The sequence below is a fragment of the Fistularia commersonii genome, chromosome 26 (genome assembly GCF_037954325.1).
Source record: "Fistularia commersonii isolate RoL2024-O1a breed Wild chromosome 26, RoL_Fcom_v1.0, whole genome shotgun sequence".
Classification (NCBI taxonomy): domain Eukaryota; kingdom Metazoa; phylum Chordata; class Actinopteri; order Syngnathiformes; family Fistulariidae; genus Fistularia; species Fistularia commersonii.
The window spans coordinates 1,470,607-1,498,105 of record NC_141309.1 but is presented as its reverse complement, the minus strand read 5'-3'; the positions used below and the strand labels follow the sequence as shown (position 1 = coordinate 1,498,105).

Below are 27,499 nucleotides of genomic sequence, written 5' to 3'. Positions count from 1 at the left end.
ATTTGCCACTTAACTGACGTACAGGGCAGACAGTCTGACCTTTTCTGACACATGGGTCACCGCGCATACAACGGCGCTAAGCTGCAAACCTGCAAAGCTCTAGCAAGCTAGCGAGTTACCAAGTTATTCTCCAATTTTTTAAGAAAGGTTATTCAAATGAGCGGCGGGAGCCGAACCAAGTAAGAACCCAAAAACTACCACTTCCGTAGGGACTGGACGAGGACCTCTACCATCGCTATACCAAAGAAGCCAAATTTGGAGCGGCATTTTCGGACCGTTTATAAAAACGACACTGCGTAAAAGCGAGCCGAGGAGGAAAAGATTGAAGGAAAAGCTAACTTCAAAAGCGAAGCATCTTTCCGTGATGAATAAAACATGCAGCGGTGTATTGCGCAAGATGGGTTCCTGCAGCTACGGGAGCACCACCAACATATATCGTACAAAGAAAGAATTCTCAATATGTTTCTAAATAAATACATGTTTTGCTTTTTTTAGAGTAGGTAGATCATCTTGACTTGGACATTTTATAAGTAGCTCCCATGCTGAAACAGAGTGTGCACCCCTCTGCTGGAGATAAAGTGTGCAGAGGGCGACCACCGGCAGATGTGTGAAACTTCTGGGGTTTCTTCTGATGGCGTTTCATAAAAGCGGACACACACACGCAACACCAGGTCACAAACAAACGAACGCTGCAAAAGCGACCGCGGTACGGATATCGGATGAAGGCGGGAGGTGGGACGAACCGTATGGACCGACCTCCACCCCACCTCCTCGGACCGGACCTTCGCGAGACGCAAAGAACCCAGCGTGAAGCACAAACAGAAAATCTCGCCCCTCGGGAAGGAGCGTCTCGGTCGGCTGCGCGGCGGGGGAACTGACCAGCTTGTTCTCCTGCAGGTAGAGTCTCTGCAGCTTGGGACATCCCCGGGCTAAGGCCACCATGCCTTCGTCGGTGACGCCGTAGCACTGGCCCAGGTGGACGTCCTTCAGCTCGCCGCAGTGCTCGCCCAGCTGGCGGAGAAGAACGGGAACTTCAGACCCCGAGGGTCGCGGCTTTCCGCGCATCGACGGCAGAGAAAAGCTTAAAAGGCGGTCGGGGAGGTCACCTTCTTGAGCGCCCCGTCCGTTAGCTTGTCCTGGTTCCCCACGTGGACCTTCACCAGCAGCGGGCAGTGCGTGGCCAGCGCCGACAGCGAGGTGTCGCCCAGCTGCTTGCAGCGGTAGGCGGTGTACTTCTGCAGGCCCGGGCAGTGGGACGCCAGGGCCGACACGCCGAGATCGTGGACGCCCCGGCAGTCCGAGATGTTGATCTCCGTCACGTTCTGCCTCCGAGAGGCGATCTTCACCAGGAGGTCGTCGTTGACCTGGGGATATTTGCAGAAGGAGCACGATTTTAATCGCCTGAGAACTCGATCTTCTCCTGAGAGCGCCGTGGATTTTTAGAAAATGTCGATTGAAATTAGGGGGGAGAAAGATGAAGACGCTGAGGTTCTCTTTGAGGAGTGAGGAGGAGATAAAGCAGGTTCATGGATGGAGGGAAAGACGACAGGAGGTTAGTTGGTGTGAGACGGAGGGAGAAGATGAGGAATTCGGGGTTAGTTTCCTCCAAAAAAGCCAAAGAGGACTCACTTGTTGTAGGCCACTGAGGTCGATTTGCTTCCAGAACTGGAAGTCCAAGCAGAGGTCCCTCCAGTACTTGCACACCAAAGAGGCACAGAGGCAGCGCTCCTTCACCGTCAAGTGTGAGAGAACCTGCCGAGAAGGAGGAGGTCAGGAGGCGCCGACACGCGAATCGCCCGTCGTACCGCGCGCGCACGGTTCTACCGTGACCTCTGACCTTGAGAAGGATGGAGGAAGGCAGGTGGTTGATACTTAAATAGTCGGCGGCGTCGGAGCCTCTCGCTTGGCAGTCGTCGTGATGATGCGGGCAGCAGGGGGACGAGTCGGAACTGTGGGGCAGATCCACCTGGAGGCCCGGCCCGCAGCAGCCGTCCGCAGGCGTGGACGAGGAGGACGAAGAGGAGGAGGAGGAGGAGGAGGAAGAGGGAAGTGGACAGAGGGGGAGGTGGCAGTGGCTGGGGTCAGAGTTCGAGGAAGCCTCTCCCCCGCCGCCGCCCAGCCTTCCGTTGTCCGGGGCAGCGTAGGCACAGCGTGGCTGCTTACAGGGGCTGCACCTCTGCACCTCTGAACACTTCCTCTTACACACCTGCAGACACGCACATTAAGGATACACCCTTCATCAAGTGGAAAAACAAAAAAAAAAAAAAAAAAAACAGGAGAAGGAAAAAGAACAAGCGCTCGATCTGAGGCCGGAACTTGGGACGCTGGATTTACAAAACACACTCGGACGCGTTCATGTCTACCTGAACCGGTCCCAAGCCAACCCGCAGAGGGTCGCGTCAGGATCCGGCGAAAAACTTTTGCTAAAACCGAACACACAAATCAAACCTAACAGTCTCATACAGGATCGGTCGCAGCCGATCGGACGGGTCAACGACGACCGCCATCGCTACCGACGACTTACAGGGTACCAGCGGAAATTGGGCTACTCTGGGTCGAAGAAAGAGAGGAGGAAGGAGTGTTCAGAAGCAGAGAGAAGACAAGAGGCAAGAGTCTGGGACTGACTGGAGGGACTTTGAATATTGGGACGATGACTGGAAAAAGTTTGTCGACACGATGCAGAGATGACACTGTGATCTGCAGTGACAGCAGGGAACAGCTTGAGGAACAGGTGGAGGTATGCTCCGGAAAGGAGAGGAATGAGGGCAGCAAGACAGAATATATGTATTCAAGCGTATTTGTGACTATATTTTCCATCAACAATACAAGAGTAGCCCCTAACTCTGTTATTGTATGAGCAAGTCTGGAGTGGCAGAGAAGTATGTTAGACTGGTGCAGGACATGTATGCTCGCAGTGAAACAGTGGTGAGGTGTGCTGTGGTTGGAAGAGAAGTTCGAGGTGGAAGCGGCGCTTCATCAGGGATCATCAGCTCATTCTTGTTGGCAGTGGTGATGGACAGACTGACAGATGAGGTTAGACAGGAATCTCCATGGACCATGAGGTTTACAGATGACATTGTGATCTGTAGTGAGAGCAGGGAACAGGCTGTGGAACATCTAGAGGTAAAGAAATGCTTAGGAAAGGAGAGGAATGAAGGCAGCAAGACGGAATATATATCTGTGAATGAGAAGAACACAGGTGGAACGGTGAGGATACAGGGAGTGGAGATCGAGAAGTTGAAGGATTTCACGTACTTGGGGTCAACAGTCCAGAGCGTAGGAGAGAGTGTGGAAAAGAGTTCAAGAAATAGGTTCGAGCTGGTTGTAAAGGGTGGAGAAAAAGTGTCAGAGGTGCTATGAGGTTGAAGACTATCAGCCAGAGGGAAAGGAGAGGTGGAGGAGACGGTGGTGAGATGATCTACAAACAGTGACAATGACCACAAGACGAGGCACAGCTGGAGGTCACAGAGATGAAGATGCTGAGGTTCTCTTTAGGAGTGACCAGGATGGAGAGGATCAGGAATGAGTCCATCAGAGGGACGGCACATGTTAGGTGTTTTGGAGAGAAGCTCAGAGAAGCCAGACTGAGATGGTCGGGTCATGGACAGAGGAGGGACAGTGAATACAGTGATCCCTCGCTATAACGCGGTTTACTTTTCATGATTTCGCTACCTCGCGGATTTGCATGGCGCATTGTGTTCTGCATTCTGATTGGCTAAAAAGTCACTCCGCTTCTTCTCTACCTGTGCGTCAATAACGTTGCAGTTTAATATGTACACGTACGTAAAACAGCTTGTCAAATTTACATGACGTACGTGCAAATTCTCTCGCAGTTTCAAGTTTCTCTAAAACCCATAATGTTGACAAAACGCTCTGGACCGACAAAAGGGCCCAAAAGGTAGCGGAAAATGCTATCTATCGCAGATAAAGTTAAACTTCTGGACATGCTAAGGGAAGGTAAAAGCTATGCTGCTGTAGGTCGGCATTGCGGAATTAATGAATCTTCCGTTCGTTCCATAAAGGAGGAAGAATAAACATTAGGACGACGGCAGCAATGTATAATAAGAGTATTTAATTGTATAATAATTGTAAAAAAAAATAAAGGTTTCTACTTCACGGATTTTGCCTACCAGGGGTTCTTTTTGGAACGTAACCCCCGCGAAAAACAAGGGTATACTGTATATTGGTAGGCGGATGCTGGAATTGGAGGTCTAGAGGAAGACCAAAGAGAAGATTGTTGGACGTTGTAAAAGCGGATATGAGGTTCGAGAGGAGGAACTAGAGAATTGGGTTTGATGGAGAAGGTTGACTAGCTGTGGCGACCCCTCAAGCGGATATCCCAAACAAGAAGAACAAGAAGAAGACAATGCCTACAATGCATTCATGCTTTTGTTACTGATTGGCCGAGAGGCAGGGTTCACCCGGGCCCGGACCAATCACGGGTCCTGATCCTGGTCTGGACATTTCAGGGTCTCCAACGAACCTCCTACGAGTGTTTGTACTGGAGAACATGTATATCCATCAACAGCTGTGAGGTGGAATGGCTCACCATCTCGGTATAGTCGCCGGTGCAGCCGGGCACAGGCACAGGTATGGGCAGAGCCACGGACACCCCGGCCGTTCGGAACAGCGCCGGGGTCGGGATCAGCTTGGCGGGAACGGCCGACAGCAGGCTCCGCCCCTGACCCTCCCAGATGGCGAGATCTCGCGGCGTCAGCAGGAACTTGGAGCAGTCCTCCGGGGAGGCGAGCGTCGCGTATCGCTCGGCGAGCTTGGAGGCGGCCGCCGCTCCGATGCCGACTCCGCCGACGCCCGGGACGGTGATGGCGGTGAGGCTGTTGTGACGGCAACCGCTGCCGTTGGCGACGGCCTCCGAGTGCTCGCTGTCGTCGTCGAGACCGCTGCTGCCGCCGCTGTGGACGATGAAGCACAGCATGCACGGCCCCTGCAGGAGGCAGTTCCTCTTCTTCTTCTTCCTGTGATGCAGCTTGCGTGTCCTTTTCTTCAGGCGGTAACCATTTTTCGAGAGAAGATGGCCCATATAGATGATTCAAGGAAACTCTGCGACGAGAAGGAACCCGTCAGTCGAGGCGGCCGTAGCTTTTACAACACTGATAAACATCTACTTCATACATTGGTTGTCACATTTTAAAGGAAATGAAAAGTTAGGCCTGCACGCTCGACGATCCCGGACAAACCGGAGGGGAAAAATGATAAATGGAAGGGGAAAAAAAGGGAAATCATTTTAAATGTATCATATATGAGCACTATTATAGTTCTTTGACGGAAAGCTCTCGATGATTTTTACATTTACCACTATGTCCCTTCTCTCTACGTGGCTATTTATTTGCTACAGATCCCTGCGAGAGCCTTTTCTCCCCAACTTGCTGTCACATAAGAATCACTTAGATGACTTAGAAGCAATGCAAGCAGTGCAGAAATGATGCTCCAGTGAACCTGGAAGAACCTCTGGCACACAGGAGGGTGGACCAGAAGAAGGAGACAAAGACCAGCCCCGGTGCTGTTTCTGCAAAAGCAAAGCCGGGTGTCCTCCTGCCCACCGTGCAGGAATCAACCCCCCAAACTTTCTCGTGTGTCAGGGCTGCGACTGCAGCCCGGAGGGTCGGCGCGGCCGCAGACGGCTGCACGCAAGAAAAGCGCGTCAACTCGAACCGGATGGTCGTGGAAAAGGCTCGTATTTCCCCCCCGCCATCTCGACGCGATGCCCCGCAGCCCCCCGGACGGGCTAGCCGTCTCCATCCCCAGGATGCTACGTTAGCCCCGGTGTAGGGAAACATGTCTCACCGGTCCACAGGGCGCTCCCGCACCGGGCTCACATAATACACACCGAGCGCTGACCGGCAACACGCGGAGAGGAACCCTGCGAAGGCGAAGGGTTGTAGTTCAACCCCCTCCGAGAGAGAGAGAGGAAAAAAATAAACCAAACAAACAAACAAAACATACAGTGGCAGCTCCGGACAGCTGCTGCTCTTCAAGGCAACACTTCCGCAGCGAGAGGGCACCGCTACGGAAGCCGACGAGGGACATTTCCAGAACGCGATTTGGAAACCGCTTGCGGTGGAGAGGGAAACAAAAATCAACAAAAAAAAACAAATTCACTGTTAAAATTCCGTAAACATTACCAAGCTCTTTATATGACTCGATTGACTTTATATAACCCCGATTTGGTGAAAAGCCGTAAGAATAATTCCTTCTTTTTTTTTTAGAAATAACGCAGCGCGGATCGTTTGACATCTACGGAAGCCGGTAGGGGACAAACTTCAACACGTCCTCGTTTTCAAGGATTCTAGTTTTATTGTCAAATGTGGGATTTGAGCACCGATAAACAGCCGTTAGCAGCAAAACAAAAATAACAAACTAGTACCTAAAATATGCACTGCAAACACAGTTATCATATGTACAAAAGATACAAGAATAAGTATGATAACTTCTGACAAAAACAGCGCAGCAACTGAAAGTGTAGATTCTTGTCGAAATCTTCTGAATTTCTTCACTTGAAGCAGCTCCGAGTGCAGTGGCCACGACGAGAGTGTTTCGACAAGAATTCACCAAGACCTGGATGACTGAGAACCTCCACAGCACACGTAAAAGTGTGCTTTGTGCAATCGGAGAAATGTTATACATATAATATATATTATATTCTGCTAAAAATGTGTCCGATTGTTCGTCGTATTCATCTCTTATCTGTTTATGAGCCGATCACACACATCGGCTCTGTGATCTTTTATCGGCCGACGGCGCTTTGTTGGCCGCCATCCACCTCCCAAACGATAAAATCTCCCTCCTTGGCCGTCGTTTATCTGTTGATATGAACTATTGAATAAATTGCTCGACAGTGCCCTGCGGACATAAATAGATGACAGAAAACAGCGACCATTTGTTAATTAAGGTTCTGCTTTCATTTCAAAATGGATGATATACGAACTGGAAATGACACAAATCCAGTCTTGTGTGTGTTTACTGAGAGGCTTGGATGTGTCATTTGAAACAAGCCAGATAATATCTGACCTGTTTTCGTCACATCTGTCGGTTAAAGGTTTCATCTGCATCTGACTTGGATTCCTCTGGTGTCTAAAAATCATCCTGTTCAGCTTAGAAACAACCTCCCTGGACCCTTGTGGGATTTTTTAATATCCGTAATCTCTGAGTTTGGACTTGAATTTTGCGTTTCCTTAGATTCTTCCGATCCCTCGACTTCATAGAGTCGACACTGACGCTGTGTCACATTCACCCGGACACAATATGACGAAAAAAACCCACATGAATACAGGTTGTTTTTAGCATTCAGGCAGATTCAAATCTTATGAAATAGAACAAAAGCATAACTTATGTCGTGTGTATTTAAAAAATGGCATTCTGCATGATTCTTAAGCTGGTGGGTAATACAGTATTTTATGACGCATGCCTTTTCTTTCAAACATAGATCCAGCTGTGTTTATTATCATTATCATTATTATCATTATTAGCAGTAGTAGTAAAGAAACGGGTTCAAGCAGGTTGGAACGGATGGAGAAAAGTGTCAGGGGTACAATGAGATAGAAGACTATCAGCAAGAAGGAAAGGAAAGGCGGAGGAGACGGTGGAGAGAAGGTCCGAGATGGTTGGGTCATGTGCAGAGGAGGGAGGGTGAATATATTGGAGGTCCAGAGGAAGACCAAGGAGAAGATTGATGGAGGTCGTGAGAGAGGAGGATCCAGAGAATAGGGTTAACTGGTAAAGGTTGATTGGCTGTGGTGACCCCTGAAGGAAAAAGGCCAAAGAAAAACAAGAAGTAGTGGTGGTAAATGGTCTCCACTTACACAGGTCTTTCATCACCCTATCGTTTCAATGCACTTTCCATCATTCACACTCACACACCGATATCTGGAAATCTAACAGTCAGAGCATGTTTGGTGTTCCAGAATCCAATTTTTAACGGCCCGTGTAAAGGTGTGAAAATCAGTCATGTTCTTTAGATTGTCTGGAAGCCCATTCCATTTTTTTATAGCTTTACAGGAAAAGGCAGATTGAGAAAAGGCAGACTTTCTTTTAGGAGCATTGCAGTCTCCTCTAGACACTGACCTTAGCACTCCAACTTGCTCGTTCGTTTGGTTTCGTTACAGTTATTTATCCCCAAATTACATATATATGTACCCTCCGCCGGCCGGAGGTCCAGGTGTGTGAAATGTAGAACGGCACGACGAAAGAAGTCGTTCTGCCCGACTGGCATCAAACTCCTAAACAGCTGACAATTATTCTTCTTTTTCTGCACTTTACATGCAGCAGTGCACATGAAACTACTGCCCATTTAAACTGCACTCATCCTAGTGAGTTGAACACCAAGCTGCACTCAAATGTCTTATTGCTCTGCCAATCCTGTTCATATTTATATTTATAATGCTGTTTACACTATCGTTATTTCTTATCCATACATATTCAAATGCACGGTGGACAGCAAAATAGGAATTTCACTGTACAGGGAAACACATTTCTACACATGTAACAATAAACTTTGAATCTCTTGAATATAAATAAATACTGTTCAAAAAATAAAGGGAACACTTGAACAACACAATGTAACTCCAAGTTAATCAAAATTGTGTGAAATCAAGGTGCTCACTTAGGAAGAATGATTCATTTTGCTTTGTTGAAGGACATTACATCAACGTTGTGTGTTTTTCCACTTTTATTTTGAGTGCGACTCCAAATCCAGGCCTCCATGGGTTCATACATTTGATTTCCATTCATTATTTTGGTGTGATTCTATTATCAGCACGTGAAGAACAAAGTATTTCATAAGAATATTTCATTCATTCAGATCTAGGATGTCTTATTTTGATGTTGCCTTATTTTTTTTTGAGCAGTGTTTATATACTGATTGACGTTTGTATAAGTAATATCACTCTTCTTGACAATGGCAGTTTTGTCGATCGAAATGAAATCTGAACTTAGAATCAATATTCCTGCAATCACGGGGTTGTTCGATTCCCTCCGGCTTCGTGTCGAAGTGCCCTTGGGCAACACACACACACACACACACACACACACACACACACACACACACACACACACACACACAAACACAGAGAGCAGGCAACAGCTGACATGCAAGGTTCTAACTAAAACCATCATGTGTGTGTGTGTGTGTGTGTGTGTGTGTGTGTGTGTGTGTGTGTGTGTGTGTGTGCAGTCACGTCAGCTCCTGGGCGTGGATCTGGGGGCTCTTGCATGCGGAAGCCGCGCTCCTGAAATAGCTCCTTGAAGATGGCGGCGCTGGAGCCGCCCGTCACCCGCCAAGTGTCGCGGGCAGAGCCGGGTAGCGACGCGCCGCCGGCCGCCCTGCAGCTCCGGGACGTGGAGGACTGCGCGGTCCGCGATCGAGACGGGAACCCGGTTCCGTTCGGGAGTCTGTACCGGGACCGGAAGTCGATCATCATTTTCGTGCGGGTAGGAAGCAGCTTGAACAACCAAAGTTTTTCAAGTGGAACTCGGAGCTTCCGCGGTGCTGCAGGGACGCGTTTACCGGCCTGGAGCGGAGGTCCAGGTGGAGGCTGAGCGGTTTTAGGCGTTCATGTCAGACCCCCACGATCTTTAAGATGATCTGCAGAAACCTGGCATCTCAGGTGAAGAACATGTGCGGGGGAACCCCTGCACGGATCCCAGGTCAGCGCAGGCGGCCTTCTGCCTCGACTGAGGGTGTGATAGACAGAGGAGGTTTGAGGGTCGGAGGGATACGCACTTATTATCCATCGCAAATAATAACAGCTTTGATAGTCCTAAAATAAATAACAAGGGTGGAGGTCTGGAGAGACGCGGCAGTAGATCGAGCCACGGCCCCCCGGGAATCTGTGAGAAAATACGAAGGACGTGCACGAGATGCACCGTGGGATATCGGAATAAGCCCGTGGCAGCATAGCTAGAGGCTAAGCTAACACTAACTCGAAGCTTTTTCAAAGAAGAGGGTTTGAAGTTCGTTGTTGTGGATGGATGGAGATCGGATGATAAGTGTGAGAGCACTGGTTCCGCTCTAACCGGTCCCCGACCACTCTGCAGAATTTCCTGTGTTACAGCTGCAAAGAATACGTGGACGACCTGAGCAGAATCCCCAAAAAGGCCCTGGAGGTGGGTCCCCTCGCTGCAACACCGTCAGGGATCCATAACATCGCTAAATCGCTATTTGTGTGTTTTCTCAGGATGCCGACATCAGGCTGGTCGTGATCGGTCAGTCCGGTCATCACCACATCGAGGTGAGGTGGATCAAGGTTGTCGGCGCCGCTCGCCTCGACCCGGGTTCTGATCCGAATCTCTTCTCCAGCCTTTCTGCTCTCTGACGGGGTTTCCCTACGAAATGTACGTGGACCCCGACAGGACCATTTACCAGAAGCTCGGGATGAAGAGAGAAGAGAGGTTCACGGGTTCGGGTAAGACGCCCATGAGTCCATCATCTTGACATCTTCTCACCCCACGCTGATAATTGACTCCCCGTCTTTTAACACGCGAAGCCCGTCCCAGTCCTCACGTGAAGTCCGGGACCTTCATGGGCCAGATGAGGAGCATATGGAGAGCCATGACAAGCCCGGCGTTCGACTTCCAGGGTGACTTGCACCAGCAAGGAGGAGCCATCATCGCCGGACCCGGTGAGCTGTTTTCCCCTTCGCTCCGCACATCCTGGCAGGAGCTCCTCCCCGCTCACGGTGACCTTCACCCTGCAGGATCGCAGGTCCACTTCTCCCACCTGGACATGAACCGCCTGGACCACATGCCCATAAACTGGCTCCTGCAGCTGGCCGGGGTTCAAGAGACACTGGACTTCAGGGACCAACCCAAGATCATCCACGTGTAGGCGCCTGGCTGCCCACACACAGACACACACACACACACACACACCGTGCACGTTTGGTCTGCTCAGCTCACACACACATAGGGTTTTTCCGGATTCGTGTCCACCGCCTCTGCAATTGGGGGTCATTCTACAGTATTATACCACATTTGTTGAGTATCCTTGTAATAAAAAGTATTTATTGTAAAGTATTACACCCAAATCTGATCGGGTCACCTGCCCTGCAGGGGGCGCCGCTCCCATGGAAAGAGATCTGCCACAATCTTCCTCAGAACTGGGTCAGGGTTCTGTTTACATCCAACTTTCGACGGCTCCGCCTATTGGCTGCCAAACAAACGGCACCGACGCGGGACGTGATATCGGCCCACTTGGACCCTCGCCTCGCACCGCTCTGGAGAAACGGGTTGTTACTTTTCAGAGGACAACAACAGTCATAAGGCTCCGCCTCATAGATCGGGTTATTACTGTGACCCCACTGTTTGTGTAAAACTCACTTGGCTGCGTGCAATAAACAATACCGTTCCTTTACATTTGATTGGACGGGGGGGGGAACAAGCTTTTACAATCATGTCTTATCCTGTTTGACCGCTCTACCTTTTTATCTTATTAAATCACAACAAAACTATGCACTGAGGATTATTTGAAAAATAATAGCGAATGGAGAAATCTTTACAATTGCAATAATTCTTAATTTTCTTCTTGACAAAGTGCGATCGCTACCTTGCTTTGCCTCTCGCGCCATCTCGTGATTGGTCGGTGTTCTGATGTCCAGCTGTGCGGGGATTCTGGCTGATAACCGTCGGTGGGGCGGCAGGCTGATGCAAACTTCCAAGAAGTGTGTGAAGGACGCTATTTAGCGAATGCATGTTCCAGCGCGAGCCTACGTATGATTTTCAAAGATATTTTCGACAACCGACCAGTTTTTTAAATAGCTGCTGTGATTTACATAAACATTCCCCGTGTTTCTATCTACTGCTTTGTTTGATATCTTTTCACACTCATTCAATTTAGTCTATTTTTGAGATTCAAAGTGTTAAGGGGTTTGTAAACCCCTGGGTATATAGTAATTTCAAAGACAAACGCCTAAATTTGGATGAAGAATTTGTTTGTGAATATATTATATCAGCCTGTGCGCATCAAATACATTTTCATCACTGTCTTGATTGTTCAGGTTCTTGGTCAGAAGTGTAGGAATTGATGACTCTAAGCTGAGAGTTCCCTGTAATTACTTCAACTTACTCTCACATTCATTTACAAGCCACGCACGGTGCGAACCAGTGTCGGGAGCAACTTCAGTGTTTTGCCCGAGGGCAGACAGGAGGAGCCGGGGAACAAACCTCCAACCTTCTGATTGGGCGAGTGATAGCCGCCCCACATAACGTCTAACACACAGAAGGTGTTGTTTGCTGTTAAAGGCTGAAACAGAAAGTGGAAAGCTTGTGATTTAAGGGTTTTTTTTCCTCAAATTGCCCCGGAGATTAAGTAACACACAAATTAACAATAAAGTGGTTCAGAACCGTGTCAGGTGAACCGGGACCGCCCGCAGGTGTGCCTTTAGCTGTGATCCATCAACGTTTTGCAACCTACAACATTTATATGTTTAAGCCTCAGTTATTGTTGCGATTACTCAAAATATTTCCCATCAAAGGGGAAGAAAGCGACTGCGGCATGTCGGGTGAAGTCAGGTCAGATGTGCTTTCTATGGCGCCAAATCACAACCCACTTGTTGAATGATCCTTTCCGTGTAGAGCAGGTCTGGACCACACTCTTTACGATCTACAGAAAACCAACATCACCCGTGAGAACAAGGAAACACCGCCTTTTACTGGTGCAGAAACCTCGGACGATGTTGGCGGCCTTCCGCCTTGACCGGTTGTGGAAAAAAAAGTGAGACAAGAAGGGGAATGAGGGTTTTGGAGGGAGACATGATCTATTATTGCACTGTTCATATTCATAATAATGTTTACTCTCTTCCTATCAGCACATATTCAAAGGCACTGTGGACAGCAAAATAGGAATTTCACTGTGCATGTGAGAATAAACGCTTTGAATTACTGCTGATAACAGTAGCGCTGACAGTTACGAGGGAATAATCGACGTGATTGATGAATGGCTTCCATATTCATAAATAAGAAATAACAGCGTGTGCCTGGCGGGAAGCATGGCGATGGATTAACATCGGATCCTGCGAACAGAATCCTTAACAGCTGTAGCTCATTCTTCTTTTCTGCACTTTAAATGGAACTACAGTCATTTAAAGCACACTCACCGTTGCACCTGCACTTTGTGAGTTGCACACCAAGCGGCACTGCCAACACCGTTCACCGTTGTATACGATGCTTATTTATTGCCTGTTCAAATCCAAATACACAGCGGACAGCAAAGTAAGGATTTCATTGCACAGGGAAACGCAAGATAATGAACACTTTGAATCTTGAACACAACACACACTCTTTCCCGTGCGTTCCCTCCACGGCTGCAGCGGCCGGGGTGCGGAGGGTGGGCGCCGGACGTCTCGTTCCCGATACGTCACATGCAGGGGATTCGGAGAGCCGCTCCGACGTCAGCGCCGCCGGAGAGGCTGTGGCGGCCGTGCACGGCGTCACTCCCGCACCCCGGCGCATACGCGGGTCGCCCCCGCTGCAGGAGCGCGACATGCCGGCCTGAGCGCGGAGACACGCCGGGACACGGCGCGCCGCCGCGGCCGCACTGCGAAGTGGAGCCGCGGAGCCCTGAAGGCGACATGAAGCGCAGGAGGGAAAGGCGGCGAGCCGAGGCGAGGAAGAAGCGCTACGCGGCTCGGCGCGGCTCGGAGGCGGAGCCGAGCGCGAATATTTACATGGAGATCACAGGTGAGAGGCTGTGCGGGATGAACCCCGTCAACTCCGGGGGGGAAGAGGCGGGGAGGGAGAGCCGCGACGGAGCGGCCGCGTCAAAACGCCGCTGCGCATCATCAAGGATGCGTTCAAGACCCGTTGTTGTTGTTGTTGTTGTTGTTATTTACCGAAACATGGCGTTTGTTTTTCTTTATCTACGGTGCGTGTTCTCCACGCACGACTGCGAGGAAAACAAAACAAACGCCACCGGAGCCGGGTTCGCCCCGGAGGGGGCAGGGCGAGTTGCGCAGCGAATCACGGCGAGGAGTTCAGCTCGGCTCTGCGTCACGTTGCCCGCCGTGTGGAAGCTAGCGGCTTGGCTAGCGGTTAAGCTAACAGTGGGGCTAGTGGTTAAGCTAACAGTCAGGCTAACAACAGGGCTAGCAGTTAGGCTAATTCAGGCTAACAACGGAGCTCGCAGTTGAGCTAGTAGCCAAGCGCGGCTTGTACCCGGTTTAATAACTCGATAGTTCACTCTCTTTCGGTCACCTTTTAGCTGCCTCCCGGACAGAACGCAATCTAAGTCGGGTCGCCTGGAGCCCCCCTCTCCCCGCGGATGGGCGGTCTGCTATCTGACTGGTCGCGGGGCCGTCCTAGCAACCGCTTGGGCAACTTTCCCGCAGCCTATCGCGTTTGCTATGTAGATAACTTTAAACTGAAAGGGGCGGAGCGCGATTCGATTGACAGCCCTCTCGTCCAATTGGGCGCCCCGTTTCTGTCGGTCACAGCCAATCGCGGTGCGACATTCCCGGAAGGCGGAGCCAGATAGAGATATTTTTTTTTTTAGCAGAGTGCGCACTTGCAGAACACTCTCCCCTCTCCCTTCGTGCACCAACTTTAGTCCACTATTGCAAAGTCGAGGTCCAGAAGACTTTCCAGGGAAATAGCGAACCCTTTAAATCCCCCGTGCCTTCGTTGCGATTTTTGCCGAATATGCCCGAGGAGAGGCTCGGATTCCTAACGCCCCGATGTTGAAAGTTGTTGGCAGGATGACCGCGGACGAGGCGCCGTCGAGATGCGTGGAGTTCGTCAAGGGTAAGAGGCCGGAGGAGATCCGTGTGGCCGCAGGTTGGAGGCAGAAATCGGAGACGACAAAAGTTGCACGGCCGAATCGTGTAACTACCTCTTCGCTGTGTCACCCCTCCACCCCCCCGCTCCCGCTTTCCCTCCCTTGCAGATCAACTCTATTTCGCCATTCTCCAGCAGAAGATCAAGAGCACAGCGGAGCGACACTGCTTCTGCATAGACGAGGAGCTTGCATATGAAAAGTAAGCAACCACCTCGCTGTATTTACTTGGCAGTTTTCGTGCTGGGATGGGTTCTCAGCCACGCATTCTGCAGAGCTCCTCACCACCGCAGGGGGAATCTGGCACTGCTTTACTTTGCAGGATTTGAGATGTTTGAGAAGCAACTCCTGGTTTCCTTTGGGGGATTTAAAAAAAAACACAACTAAAGTGCCAGCTGCAGTTGTTTGCAGTAGAACTGCTTTAATTGGGTTTTTTTTTGTTTTTTTTCTGGATCAAATCGTCTCAGGAAAGAACACGCCTGACCTCCCTGTGCCCTTTTCTCTGCCTGTGGTTGAAAAACAAAATCCGCTGCACATTTAAAAGCCCTTTTTTTTTCTATCCGACCCTTAATAACATCAAATGTCTTTAAATATAGACACCAGAGAAGATCCACAGAGACTGCTGCCGCCGCCGCCGCTTGCATAAAAGGCCCCTCTGACACGCTCTCCCCTCTCTTCTCCCTCCCAGCTTTTACGCAGACTTTGGTCCCCTCAACCTTGCCATGTTTTATCGCTTCTGCTGCAAGTTGACAAAGAAGCTGAAGGTAATATAAACCTCTCTGAAAGGGAGCGCGTGAAACGAGACCCGTCAGCATCTATTTATATCCGTAGGTGACAAAATATTGGAGTTAATTAACCGTTCTTGTCAGTTTCTGAAGACGATTCGTGTCCCCCGGTGTCACTGGTCTACTTGTACTCACACTGTTGTAACAAACAGCTCTGCGTCCTGTTAGTCCTGTCGTGTTTAGGAAGGTTTACAATCTTAGCTCAGAGCGCTTAAAGCGCCGCCTGTGGAGTCACATCATTGCACTGTTGTCTCTGCACAGTCCACGACACTGTCAAGGAAGAAGATCATCTTTTATACGTGCGGAGACCAGAAGAAACAAGCCAATGCCGCCTACTTGATAGGCTCATATGCAGTAAGTGGCACCTCAGCGTGTGTTTTATCCACACCGTTTTGATCGACGGGGGTTTTATGACGTCACGCTAAAGGCGTTTTCTCACCGGACGATTTGTATTTGTAGGTGATGCACCTTAACATGACACCCGAGGAGGCCTACAGTCTGCTGGTGTCTAAGAACTCCATGTATATTCCGTTCAGGTAACCGACTCCGGATCCGGTGGCTCTAAATGTTTCTTTTTTGCCCCCATTTTTTCACAAAATTCGACGGTATTTCTGCAATGTCGCCTTCGTGGATTATTACTAGTACGTTACTGCAAAAGATTAAAAAAAAAAACGCAGCCGTGTAACAAAGAAATGCACGTCTTATATGCACAAGTAACCGTTTTATAGCAGAAACGAACTGGATGCTGCTCGGTATCGAATCTCTGACGTTTGCGTCTCCCAGAACCGCCACACCGATGCAGGTCGCACAGATGTGATCGTTATTTTAGCAATTCTTTGTATTTGGAGTCAGGCGTCCGACCAACGGACGCTTGATATTCGCCGAGCTCTTTCAGAGAGGGAAGAAATGGGTGGCCGTGCAATGGCAGGATATTAGTGTAAAGGTCAGGGAAGCGTTGAGATGTGGACCTGTGTCTCCCAGGGACGCCTCATTCGGAACCTGCATGTACAATCTGAACATCCTGGACTGCCTGCGAGCCGTTCACAAGGTACGCCGCCCTCGGACGATTTGTTGTTGCTGTGTCAGGCTCCTAATGACATTAGCCTCCGCTCCGATCCGCTCCGCCGTCCGCCAGGCCTTGCAGTACGGCTGGCTGGACTTCTCCAGCTTCGACGTGGAGGAGTACGAGCACTACGAGAGGGCGGAGAACGGGGACCTGAACTGGATCATTCCCGGGAAGTTCTTGGCGTTCAGCGGGCCTCACCCGAAGAGCAAAATAGAGAACGGTGAGTCGGACGTGCGTTTTCTCCCCTCCGCCGACGGACGGGAAATTGATCCGGGCGCTTGCGGTTCCCCCCAGGGTACCCCCTGCACGCCCCGGAGGCCTACATACCCTACTTCAGAAAACACAACATCACGAGCGTGGTCAGACTCAATAAGAAGATGTACGACGCCAGGCGCTTCACCGACTCGGGCTTCGAGCACCACGACCTGTTCTTCGTGGACGGGAGCACGCCCAACGACACCATTGTCAGGAAGTTCCTCAACATCTGTGAAAACGCAGAGGGCGCCGTCGCCGTCCACTGCAAAGGTGAGACCGGCCCTCGGCGGTTTTCCGGGTCGGGTTCCCGTCGATCACGCTCGTTTTTTTTTTTTTGTTTTCCAGCCGGCCTCGGGCGGACGGGGACTCTGATCGGCTGCTACATGATGAAGCATTACCGTCTGACCGCCGCCGAGGCCATCGCCTGGATTCGGATCTGCCGGCCAGGGTCCATCATCGGGCCTCAGCAGAACTTCGTAGAGGAGTAAGTGTGTAGCGGCACCTGTAAAGAAGAATCATTTGCATTAATCCAGATTAAAAGCTCTTTCGGAGCCCACCCTGCGCCGCGGCTGCAGCAGACGGTGTCATCGAAACGCTAGCGTGAGCGAGCGGGTAGCTGCGGGGATAAGCCCGCTGCGATAAGCGCGGCGTCGGTTGTTTACACCGGGGACGGGCTGATCGATAAGCAGCTGACTCACGGTGTCTGGAGAAGATGAGGAGGCAGCGCAGCGGCCGGGAGGAACGAGGAAGCCGCTGGCGGGAAACTAGATTTCAGCTGCGTCTCGACGGGAGGCGGTTAGATGAGTTGGCGGGGGGTTAAATGTTTTTTACGATCACATTTTACAAGCGAGGGCGGTTAGGTTAGCCTTGCCGCCTCACAGCAAATTGGTCTCCGATTGGATTCCACTGTGTGTCTGGAGTCTCCACGTTCTCCACGTATCTGCGCGGAGTTCCTCCCACAGATCAAAACACATGCAGGAGGTTCATTTAAGACCTCGTATTGTCCAGATGTGCGAGCGACCTCCACGGGGAACCCCGCCTCTCGCCCAGGGACGGCCCCGCGAGAGAATCCAACCCCCAGGATTGAGTGAAAACAGATCCGTCGGGCCTTGCAGCGCCCCCTAGTGGCGAGGAGGACCACGACCGATCATCTCATTCATGCTGAAACGCATTGACAGCCGCTTTACCTCCCAGAAACGCCGGGTCGAACTGAATATCGTAGAATCGGAACATTTAAGAATCGAAGTTGTATCCGCGAGCCTGAATCCCGGGTTTGCCCTTTGTGGCGCAGGAAGCAGAGCAGCCTGTGGGTCGAGGGGGACGTCTTCCGGGAGAAGCTGCTGAACGAGCAGGAGAACGAAAAGGTGGCCGTGACCCGGATCCTCTCCGGCGTGGACGACATCACCATCAACGGGAGCAACAAGAACAAGATCTCCAAGCGGGAGGACGTGGAACTGGTGGGTGATCGGTTTCGCCGGGTAATCCCTTATTGATGCGCGGCGCCGTTCTAATCTTGGTTTGTGTGATCCGCAGTACAACGACGAGGAGGAGAGGAACGGTGTGACGCAGGGGGACAAGCTGCGGGCGCTGAAGAGTAAGAGGCAGGCCAGATCCTCAGCATCGTAAGTACCTGGAGCTGCCGGCGCCCGGGGATACCGCTCCCCGGGGGGAGGCCTTTCTGGAGAAACAAGGGTTCACCGGGACCTCGCGGGGTATCTGTTTTTGTCCGAGGGTCGAGCGATGGATCTGTGTTGGTTTGGTCGGCCCTCCGCCTTCCCAACGCCACGGCTGCTACCGTTTTTGTAGCGCTCGCTTATAGGTCTAGGGCTAAAAGGCGTCGGGTTGTGAAGTGAACCGTTTGTCGCCTTGATTAAATCGCTCAAACACATCAGGGGAAAATGCGATCCTCCATTTTCCACTCCGTCATCTCCTGAACGGAGATAACCCGCCTCATTTTGAGGCGTGATTTTAGAAATGGCGGCGCGGCGACCTTTCGTCCAGGAGGCTTGCAGATGACGTGATAAGAGTTAATCGGCGAATCCCGAGACCCCGGCGGCCGGGAGTCACGGGAACAGCGGAGGGGGAAGCAGGAAGTCCTCGGTTGGGCCGCTGAGCATGTAGATGAGACCAGAAGCGGCGAGAGGAAGTCGCCAGGAAGTTCTGAGCCTCCGATTGATTTGACTGTGTGTTTGGAGAAGGATGCCATGCTTTATTTCAACCACTCACCCGCTCCATGTCATACTGGGATGCAACCGATCACTCTCACATGTTACATAGTGACACACGGATATTCTCTGACACGTCATATTCACCCTCTCATTCATACCTCATGTGGAGACGAACAAGCCTGTCATTCATCCACACACTCACCCTCTCATTTATACATAACAGAGACACATACAAGCATTCATATGTCATATAGAGACTCACCCTCTCATTCACATCATCTAGATCAGTGTTTCCCAACCCCTGTGCCGTGAGAGATCATCAGGTGTGCCGTGGAAAAACGCCCACTTTCACCTGATTGGTCCGAAAATTATTTATCCAACGCAAATAATGTGTCTTCCTATGTCTATGTGGGCAGCGTGCCCGTTCGATGGTAGCGGGTAGTGAATTAACCTGTGCATCTGTGAATCGGAGCGATTAGTGATGCTTTGCGTGATACATTTTTAAAATAAAAAGTACCGTAATTTCCGGACTATTGAGCGCACCTCAATATAAGCCGCGCCGGCTAGCCGATCGCTATCTCGGGCTTCCTCCTGCGCGCTAAAACCGTCAAAGTCGTCTTCTTCGGTGTCGCAGTTGAACGGACTTAGAATTTCCCGGTCATTTCATCGGTCCGATGTGACGAGGATAAACGTTTTAGCGTCGTGAAGCTCGTTAGCGTCCCCCATCAAAAGTCCATATATTAGCCGCATCGTTGTTTATGTGAAAAAAGTCGCGGCTTATTGTCCGGAAATTACGGTACTTGTATCCGCGTAAACAAACAGGCAGCATTGTTGAAAACTACCAAGACAAGTGAGAAAGCAGTGAAAGCTGCTATAAAGTTGCTGAACTCGTCTCTAAATCCAAACAGCAAAACATTAATACTACCTGCCGGCAAAATCATTGGAGAAGAAAAGCTCGGCTCTGGCGTTGACAAAGAAATAGCCAGTTCTCTCCAATAATACCATTTTCAGACATCTTGATGACATGTCTTCGGACATTGCAAAAAAGTGTTCTGGAAAAGTTGCACATCAGTGGGAAATTTGCATTGCAACTTGACGAATCTACAGATATTAGATATATTAGATTTCACACGAAGTAAATTGAGACTACGGTTTCATTCTAACTCCTTAAAAAATGTTTTTGACGTATCTATTTGGTGGTGTGTCGTGTGATTTTTCTAATGTAAAATATGTGCCGTGGCTCAAAAAAAGGTTGGGAAACACTGATCTAGACCAGGGGTGGGCAAACTCCGGCCTGCGGGCCACATCCGGCCCGTTGGTCTTTTTAATCCGGCCCGCCAAAGATTGGTCGAGAATTCATGCTTGATGTGAATGATTGGATCAATGAATGCGGGGGCTCAAACAGGAGATTATTTCCCTTTTGGAGCGACTTGAGAATTATCCTGAGTTGATTGACACAGATTAGCTTTGTGATTTAGCCTCTACTGTGGACACACTGACACACATGAATGAGCCGGACGTGAAGTTACGAGGGGAAAAATTGGTTTGTGCATGAAATGCAAGCAAACGTCAGAGTTTTGACTTTTGAAGGTTTTGAAAACCAGCAAATGTCAGTCAAGTCTGATAAACACTGTTAACAAATCAAACCAAATTTTAAAAGTCAATAAGATGAGATAAGATAAGAACAACTTTATTTATCCCGAAGGAAATTGTTGTGCCAGAGTTTCAAGCAAAAACATAACAATATAGATAATAGTAGGAAGGAGGGAGAATAAGAAACGCAATAAAATATAAATTGTCAAGGTTAAGGCTATCAAGTGTTTTAAGGTCTTACGTACAACGATTTGAAGATTCCCTGCGGCTGAGGGAAGAGGAATTAAAAAGTGAATTAGGAAAAGGAACTAAAAATGCGTCCCCTGAGCCAAAAAGTTTGCCCACCCCTGATCTAGACACACAACCATTTATTCACCCTGTCATTCCTAAATCATATAAAACCAAAAAACCTTCACCCTGTCATTCATCCAGACACGCGTCTTCTCATTGTTACGTTTATATAGAGACATACAAACCTTCACCCTCTCATTTATACATCTCATATATACTCGCCTTCTCATTTAAATGTCCTATAAAAACAACTATTCACCCTCTCATTCATACATTATATAGAGACACAACCAACTCTGTTCACCCTGTCATTTTTACGTCACGTAGAGCCGAACAAACCTCATCCACGTGTTTCTATATAGAAGCATTCACCCTCTCATCCACCAGTATGTGATCCTCGCAGCAGTAGAAGCCGGCGGCGACGGAAACCATCCATTAAATCGTCTCGTGAGAAGGTAGTTTGTGCGGATCAGAAGGGCGCGTACCGTAAACGCCAACGAGTCCGGCTGTCGGAGGCGGACGAGGCCGAGGAGGGGCGGCGGGTGGGTTCCGGTGGCCGATGTACCCACAGGGTTTTGGCTTTTGTTGTCCCACGTCAGGCCGGCGGTGGCGTTCTGCTGCAGCCTCCTGTGCGCGGTGTGGGCGGTTTGTCGCCTGCCGCTCAAAAGGTAGCTGAAGGTGGCAGAGAGAGAGGAGAGATGTGAGGTTTTGTATCCTGGAGGTAAGTGCACATTCTCCTGTAGAAATGGCCGACGCGCCAGCGAACGGGTGCCTGCGGTTTGAAGTGGAGACGCAGTGGATGCACTACGCCGCTTCGATATCGAGGCCTATCCGAGATATCCTGAGTACTCGGGCGACTGGGCCGCTTGCATCGCCGACGCCGGCGAACGATCGGGACTGCTGAATGAAAGCGTCTGACTCGGCACTTTTGAAGGGACGCAGAATTGGAAATTGAGACGTTTACGTTCCGGGTTCGCTTGAGGAGATGGGGTTTTCTCTGAACGGTGAATCTGTGCGGTCCTGGTTTTAACCAAGCGGGTTGTAAAGAATGGATAAGGGGAGGGGGCGGGTCCCGGTCGGCTCTCCGGAGCGAGTCGAGATTTCCGTGCTCCTCTCTTGTTCCCCCCCGTCGGCGTTTGCGCGTTTGTGTGTGCAGTGCAAACATCTACCGTCCAGCTGAACCTTCACCATCTGGCTCCACTTTTGTTCTGTTACGTAATGCCGGAGTGCATGTCGGATTCCGCCGGTGAATCGGAGCCGCCGTAGCCCGACACCGGCCTTCCATCTCCGCTGCTGTCTCTCCATTGCATGGCAACAGGCATGACGCCCCAGGACATGTATGCTTGGACATGCCTCCGCCTTAAAATCTGTGTTTTGTGTCTAACATGTTATAAATGTCGGGTTCGGGCGTTCACTGTTCACCGCCTGGTGTTTTGGTTTTGTTATCCAGCGGTTCTGCGACTGGATCAGCACGCACGTGTCTATCAAAGCGCGCTTTTAAAAACAAAGGCCTTCCTTTGGGTAAATATACCCAAGGTGGTCCGGGTCATTCGTTGAAGAGGTAAAATACTGTATTTTTCCCTTCTGATTACAAACCCACAGTGGGTCTCACTGGCCTGCGACAACCGGTAACGCGACCTCGCTAACGCTTCTCAGAATGAGATTTAAGCCTCGTTTGCCACCTCCAACAAACGTATCATCGTTTTCAAAGATGTGAAAGGTCCCATCTCTCAGCGGTTTTGCTGCGGAGGCCGTAACGTCAGATGCCGGAATCGTCCATTCTGAGGCCATCGAAAAGCTCTCGAGGCGTCCCGAGTCCAAACCGCATAGACAAAGATGCCGGGCCGGGTGGATCGCCCTCCATCTGATCCAGTCCCGGTGGAAAACCAAGAACACCAGACTGTGTGTGTGTCTCCTTCCTTTTCTTTTTTTTTTTTTCTTCTGTTTGCTCTTGTTGTTGGATTTGTCCTCCTTCCAGATGGCTGGTAGCCATGCTGCTCTCCTCCCTGTGTAGCCTTGCCCTGTGGTGGATTGTGTATGGCTTCCCTTCTTCCATCCTGCATTTCTGTATAGACGGGTTAGGATTTCAGTGAGCTCCGCTGCCCGTCAGGCCCCCCCCACTCAAAAACCAGTCCTGCCCTCACTCTGGAGCTCTAACTGAAGCCGCTGTAAGTCGCCCCCTGTCTTTCTTTTAATTCCCCTCTTCAATCACAATGCTGTTTCGAGATCTATCCTGTTATTTTCAAAGAGCGGTGACCTTTCTCCGGCCGAACCTTGACTCACGAGTGCATCGACGCCGGAGTTTTCCCCAGATTCGAGCCGTCGCTCGGTCGATTATAATTTTTGCTTTTTGACCCCAGATCTGAGTTAGGCGTTTGACATCGCGTTGGTTAAAGACGGCGCGACGCTAGCCGTTAGCTAGCCAGAAGAGTCTTTCAATGCCGGTCGGGGACAATTTGATGGTTTTAAAAAGAGGAGCGGCGTCACTCCGTCCTTAAATGGAGTTTAGACATTAAGTGTGAACGCAGCAGGAGGTCTTTCCTACCTGAGGCTATCAGACTTTTTAGTTCCTCTTCCTTCAGCCGAAGGGAATCTTCAAATCTTTGTACTTTTTAAGACCTTAAAACACTTGGTAGCCTTAACTTTGACACTTTATATTTTATTGTATTTCTTATTCTCCCTCCTTCCTACTGTTATCTATTATTGTTATGTTTTACTTGAAACTCTGGCACAACAATTTCCTTCGGGATAAATGAAGTTGTTCTTATCTTAAAAGTGTAGCATGTTACATTTAGCATAGCATTGTAGCATTAAGTGTGGAGCCGGTAAGTTAAGGATCGAGCGCCAAATGAAAAACCCCACCAACCTCCTCCACCATCTTTGTCTCATATTCAAGGTTAATACAGGACAGTCTCAGAAAATTAGAATATTGTGATAAAGTTCTTTATCCTCTGTAATGCAATAAAAAAAACAAGAAATACTTTTTCATGATATTCTAATATTTTGAGATAGGATATTTGAGTTTTCTTAAGATGTAAGCCATAATCAGCAATATTAAAATAATAAAAGGCTTGCAATATTTCAGTTGATTTGTAATAAATCCAGAATGTATGACGTTTTTGTGATTGCATTACAGAAGATAAAGAACTTTATCACAATATTCTAATTTTCTGAGACAGTCCTGTGCACTGAATAAAAACATACTCTTTTATTATGTATAGTTAATTTTCATACATGATTTGTGCTTTATAAAGTACATTTATCTGAACATAAAAAAAAAAAACAGGGTTCTGTGACAAATCGGTCGCGTTTCAGTTCATTTCGACGAGGACGTTTTATTTGAGTTTTATTTATTTATACGCGCAAACTGAGTCGCGAGCTCGGCCCGGGAATAAATTCCACTCGTAAGTCAAGGTGTTTTGAATTCAAAAAAAGCAAGAAAGGAATCACGCTCATTTGATTCGGCACGAACCTCGTCCTTCTTAAATCACGAAGCATCGCACTTTTAATGGATTCTGCCAATTGAACCTGTACAAACCCCTAGATGATGCCTCCCCCCTGGAGTTGCTCCACACCCCTTGTCAGTTTCCCCCTCCGCACTAACCCCTGCTGAACCTCCACCCCGCCTTGTCTTCACCCCTCGCGCTCGGAAAAGAAGGGGGGGGACGACAAAAAAAACAAACAAAAAAAAAAAAAAACACACCGACTCACGCCGCCTGTGTCTTCGCAGCCAAGAGGAGAATAAGATCCACACCAGGTCGTCGTCGCAATCCCTCAAGTAAGTTCGTCCGCTCCCGTGCTTTTCGTCGCTCCAGCGGCGAGGATTAACTCCGGCGCCTTCCTTTCTCCGGCAGGGTCATCTTGAAGGCCAGCGTTCAGGGCTGCAAGGCCGGCGTCCCCGCTCTGGCTCTGTCCGAGCACCCGGACGGCAGGAAGCGGACGAGGACCTCGCTGCCGGCCGGCGGAGTGGCCCGCAGGTGTGTGTCGGCCCGGGCTTTTCGGAGCCGCGTCGGGAGAAGCGCGGCGGAGTTAAAAATCCTCCGTCCCTCGTGGAGGAAAGCGAATCGGTGTAAACGTCTCGTCCGAATGACTCGATTGATTTTTTTTTTTTTTGTTCTCCGGATCTGTACCGCTCACTTTCAGAAGTGGAGCGAGCCCGTTCACACCCGGCGTCGAGTCGCGAGGACACACACCGAGCCCGAGCCGTGTCACATCGGCTCGGGCGCCATTCGTAGCACGTTAGTAAGCCGCCGCAAAGATCCGGACGATTAAAGTCTCTTCGTCTCAGCGCGGATAATAAAACCAGGTCTGAACGGGATCCTCGTATACGGCGTTAAACTTGCAGGAATGATCGCTGTGGAAACAGAAAGCTCGCCGTCTGAACTTGCAAACGCCTTGTAACGTGCGGTGAAAGCTCATGTTGAATTCCTCGCCGTGTTGCGATTCGTTATTTTGTTGGATGTGAAGTTGATTCGCAGTGAAAAGGCGGCCGGGCGGCTGCAGCCGCTCCCGGTGAACATTAACCGCTTCCCTTCTCTCTGCCAGCTCCCTGTGTCGCCCCCGACCGGTCAGATCCCTAGGCAGCTTGCATGTAGCGGCCGGCGACCGGAGCCCGCTGTGCGAGCCGCTCGGCAGCCGTGCAGACGCAGCCGACACGGGCGCTCGCCTCGGCTTAAACGTGGCTCAGTCCCACTTGCAGGCAAGCTCACGCCGAAGAGCTCAGGAGCTCCCGGCGACCCGAGGAGTCCGAACAGAGTTTTGGGGTTTTTTTTTGGCAGCGGGAGTCGGATCTGTGGAAAGGCAAAGGATCTGGGGTCTTATTTATAAAGAGCTTCTGGACTCGTCCTGCATCCCGCAGGCAGATTTCCATTTCACGTATCAAAGTCCACTCATGTCAGGCTCCTGCTCCTGCTCCTGCTCCGCCCCCCTCAGATCATCAGCTGATCACCAGCTCCTCGCTAAGAGGTCACGGCGGGCGTGTTGACGCTCCACCGGGCCTCAACCCTCCGCTAAACTCCCTTGTCGGCGTTATAAATAAGACTCCGGATCGCTCCTGCCTCTGAATTCAGACGAAATTCCGGCTCGCTGTCCTCTACGGCCGCGACAACCCCAGCTGGGCTGCGTCACCCGTCCCGAGGGAAGCTAACGTCAAACACTGATCCGTCAGAGCCTCTGCAGATACTTCCATCTCAAACTTCTTAGGTGTTATTTTGTCGTTAAGCTCCACGCCTGCGAGCGGGAAGCCGTGACCTGCATGGACGTCACATTCTGAGCTCCATATTCTTAAAAAAAAAATTAAACAAATGACGACATCGTGTCAAAAGGTGATGTTTCGTTATGATTCACGTCAGGTCTGAATGATCTTGAAGAATCCTTGAATTGGTCTTTGGCAGCTGTGTCATTTTAAAATAGTTGCGTAAGGTGGCGTTATTATTCTGGACCGGGAAGATGGTCGCATACAGATTTCCTTTTTTAAAAAAAAAAAAATTCAAACAAGTTGCGGATAATTCCCTTTTAACAGCCTCCTCTTGTGACCTTTGACGCAGCCCAGCCAGGCGCCGTCTCGGCCGAAACGTTTTTTTTTTTTTTCTTCAAACCCCGCTTCTACGCTTTTCACAAATCCAGAAAAAGCAGCGACTAACCCTCGTCGAACGGATCCGTTTGCCGTCCCCGTCGGGCGAAATTCCCCCGGCCTCCCTCTCCCGTCTTTCCTTGCATGACGTCACGAGCGCCGGGGAGTCCAGACTGGCTGTAGCTGCTCCGGCCCGCCGCTCGCTGGCTCTTCCATCTATGGGGCCGTTTCATCGCCACGCTGCTATTTCTGTAATGTTTGTTTTCTCTCCTCTCCCAATCTCTTTCGTCCTCTCTTTCATGTCTGGCACGCCGCAGACGCGCACTCCCCCGAGGACACAAAGCTCACTCTTTGCAGTCAATGCGACTTTCAAGGCTATGGTATCTATTCCCCACCCTAAGCACTCCTCCTACTCCCGCCGCCGTGCATCAAATCACGCCCGTATCTGCCGACGACCCCGTCCCTTCCTGCGATAACGCCCCATTTCCCCCCCCCCTCTTCTCTTGTAGTCACTCCATTCCCAAAGCTAGAGCGCCTCTGCTGAGGTGAGGCGGCGGAACCGGAGACCCCGGCGGACCCGGAGCGACGACGTGAACGTTTACTTCTACGTTATGAGAAGGCAATTTTTTTTTTTTTTTTTTTTTTTTTTTTTTGGAACGGCATCGACAAAATAAGTGTGTCATTACCTGGTTGTTCATAGTCCCTGCTAACCGAGCATGCTCTCGCAAGCGTCCGCCTCCACTACGTTCAGGCGAGCAGCCGCTTGTCGCTCGTCCAGCTCGTTCCTGTCGTCCGCTAGCTTCAACTACCGCATCCAAGACTGTAAATATATTAACATTTGATATACTCAGTTTGACCTTTTGTATATATTTTGTACTATATTTTAAAACCATGTGATGAAAAACCTCATAATCCGCTGACAAACGGCTCTAAGCACATAGAATCAGCCTTTTTTTTTGAATAAAAGAAATAATAATGATGATGTAC

The 27,499-nt window shown here is 50.0% G+C and overlaps 3 protein-coding genes and 1 long non-coding RNA gene across 12 annotated transcripts in view; 2 read left to right on the top strand and 2 right to left on the bottom strand.

Moving 5' to 3' along the window:
• The window catches only part of fbxl17 (F-box and leucine-rich repeat protein 17), a 291,415-nt gene extending 285,387 nt beyond the window's left edge, over positions 1 to 6,028 (bottom strand). Inside the window, exons 1-6 of one of the 2 annotated variants that reach the window (XM_086173394.1) lie at positions 5,965 to 6,028; positions 4,550 to 5,061; positions 1,838 to 2,206; positions 1,630 to 1,752; positions 1,107 to 1,364; positions 880 to 1,011 (exon numbers count right to left, since the gene is read on the bottom strand). In XM_086173394.1, coding sequence (XP_086029520.1) covers positions 880 to 1,011; positions 1,107 to 1,364; positions 1,630 to 1,752; positions 1,838 to 2,206; positions 4,550 to 5,041 — 1,374 coding nt within the window. In that variant the 5' untranslated portion in view covers positions 5,042 to 5,061; positions 5,965 to 6,028. Of the gene's footprint in view, positions 1 to 879; positions 1,012 to 1,106; positions 1,365 to 1,629; positions 1,753 to 1,837; positions 2,207 to 4,549; positions 5,062 to 5,805 lie in introns of both variants that reach the window. The other variant, XM_086173393.1, reaches the window with a different exon arrangement.
• Positions 6,029 to 9,157: 3,129 nt separating this feature from the next.
• prxl2c (peroxiredoxin like 2C) lies at positions 9,158 to 11,367 on the top strand. 2 transcript variants are annotated; one of them, XM_086173391.1, is made up of 7 exons: positions 9,158 to 9,447; positions 10,054 to 10,122; positions 10,194 to 10,247; positions 10,316 to 10,421; positions 10,503 to 10,637; positions 10,713 to 10,839; positions 11,068 to 11,367. In XM_086173391.1, exons 1-7 carry the CDS (start codon positions 9,265 to 9,267, stop codon positions 11,195 to 11,197), a joined length of 804 nt encoding a protein of 267 aa, XP_086029517.1. In that variant the 5' UTR covers positions 9,158 to 9,264; the 3' UTR covers positions 11,198 to 11,367. The 2 variants fall into 2 exon arrangements, with proteins under 2 accessions (XP_086029517.1, XP_086029518.1); XM_086173392.1 differs by having other exon boundaries at positions 10,713 to 11,367.
• Positions 11,097 to 14,330, bottom strand: LOC147218222 (uncharacterized). Of its 3 annotated transcripts, none has more exons than XR_015108769.1 (4): positions 14,206 to 14,330; positions 13,110 to 13,191; positions 11,561 to 13,025; positions 11,097 to 11,231 (listed from the first exon to the last, which is right to left on the bottom strand). It is a non-coding gene; the product is annotated as an uncharacterized LOC147218222 (long non-coding RNA). The 3 variants fall into 3 exon arrangements; XR_015108771.1 differs by having other exon boundaries at positions 11,561 to 12,704; XR_015108770.1 differs by lacking the exons at positions 13,110 to 13,191; positions 14,206 to 14,330 and having other exon boundaries at positions 11,561 to 12,423; positions 12,564 to 13,099.
• cdc14b (cell division cycle 14B) lies at positions 13,427 to 27,491 on the top strand. Of its 5 annotated transcripts, none has more exons than XR_015108767.1 (15): positions 13,427 to 13,692; positions 14,894 to 14,984; positions 15,471 to 15,546; positions 15,829 to 15,921; positions 16,027 to 16,103; positions 16,549 to 16,615; positions 16,703 to 16,853; positions 16,928 to 17,158; positions 17,234 to 17,372; positions 18,180 to 18,345; positions 18,422 to 18,510; positions 24,671 to 24,718; positions 24,795 to 24,917; positions 25,486 to 26,892; positions 27,022 to 27,491. XR_015108767.1 is itself a non-coding variant. In XM_086173387.1 (15 exons), the coding sequence occupies exons 1-15, from the start codon at positions 13,584 to 13,586 to the stop codon at positions 27,059 to 27,061; spliced, it is 1,563 nt and encodes a 520-aa protein (XP_086029513.1). In that variant the 5' UTR covers positions 13,427 to 13,583; the 3' UTR covers positions 27,062 to 27,491. The 5 variants fall into 5 exon arrangements, 3 of the variants coding, with proteins under 3 accessions (XP_086029513.1, XP_086029512.1, XP_086029514.1); XM_086173387.1 differs by having other exon boundaries at positions 26,830 to 26,892; XM_086173386.1 differs by having other exon boundaries at positions 25,486 to 25,639.
• The last annotated feature ends 8 nt before the right edge of the window (positions 27,492 to 27,499 follow it).

Bases quoted from the DNA above. Each gene is read 5' to 3' on its own strand.
- cdc14b (XM_086173386.1), top strand. From the start codon at position 13,584: ATGAAGCGCAGGAGGGAAAGGCGGCGAGCCGAGGCGAGGAAGAAGCGC. The intron at 16,104-16,548 runs GTAACCGACTCC...TGTGTCTCCCAG, and splicing joins TCCATGTATATTCCGTTCAG to GGACGCCTCATTCGGAACCT. The intron at 16,616-16,702 runs GTACGCCGCCCT...GCCGTCCGCCAG, and splicing joins GCCTGCGAGCCGTTCACAAG to GCCTTGCAGTACGGCTGGCT.
- prxl2c (XM_086173391.1), top strand. From the start codon at position 9,265: ATGGCGGCGCTGGAGCCGCCCGTCACCCGCCAAGTGTCGCGGGCAGAG. The intron at 10,123-10,193 runs GTGGGTCCCCTC...GTGTTTTCTCAG, and splicing joins TCCCCAAAAAGGCCCTGGAG to GATGCCGACATCAGGCTGGT. The intron at 10,840-11,067 runs GTAGGCGCCTGG...CCTGCCCTGCAG, and splicing joins CAACCCAAGATCATCCACGT to GGGGCGCCGCTCCCATGGAA.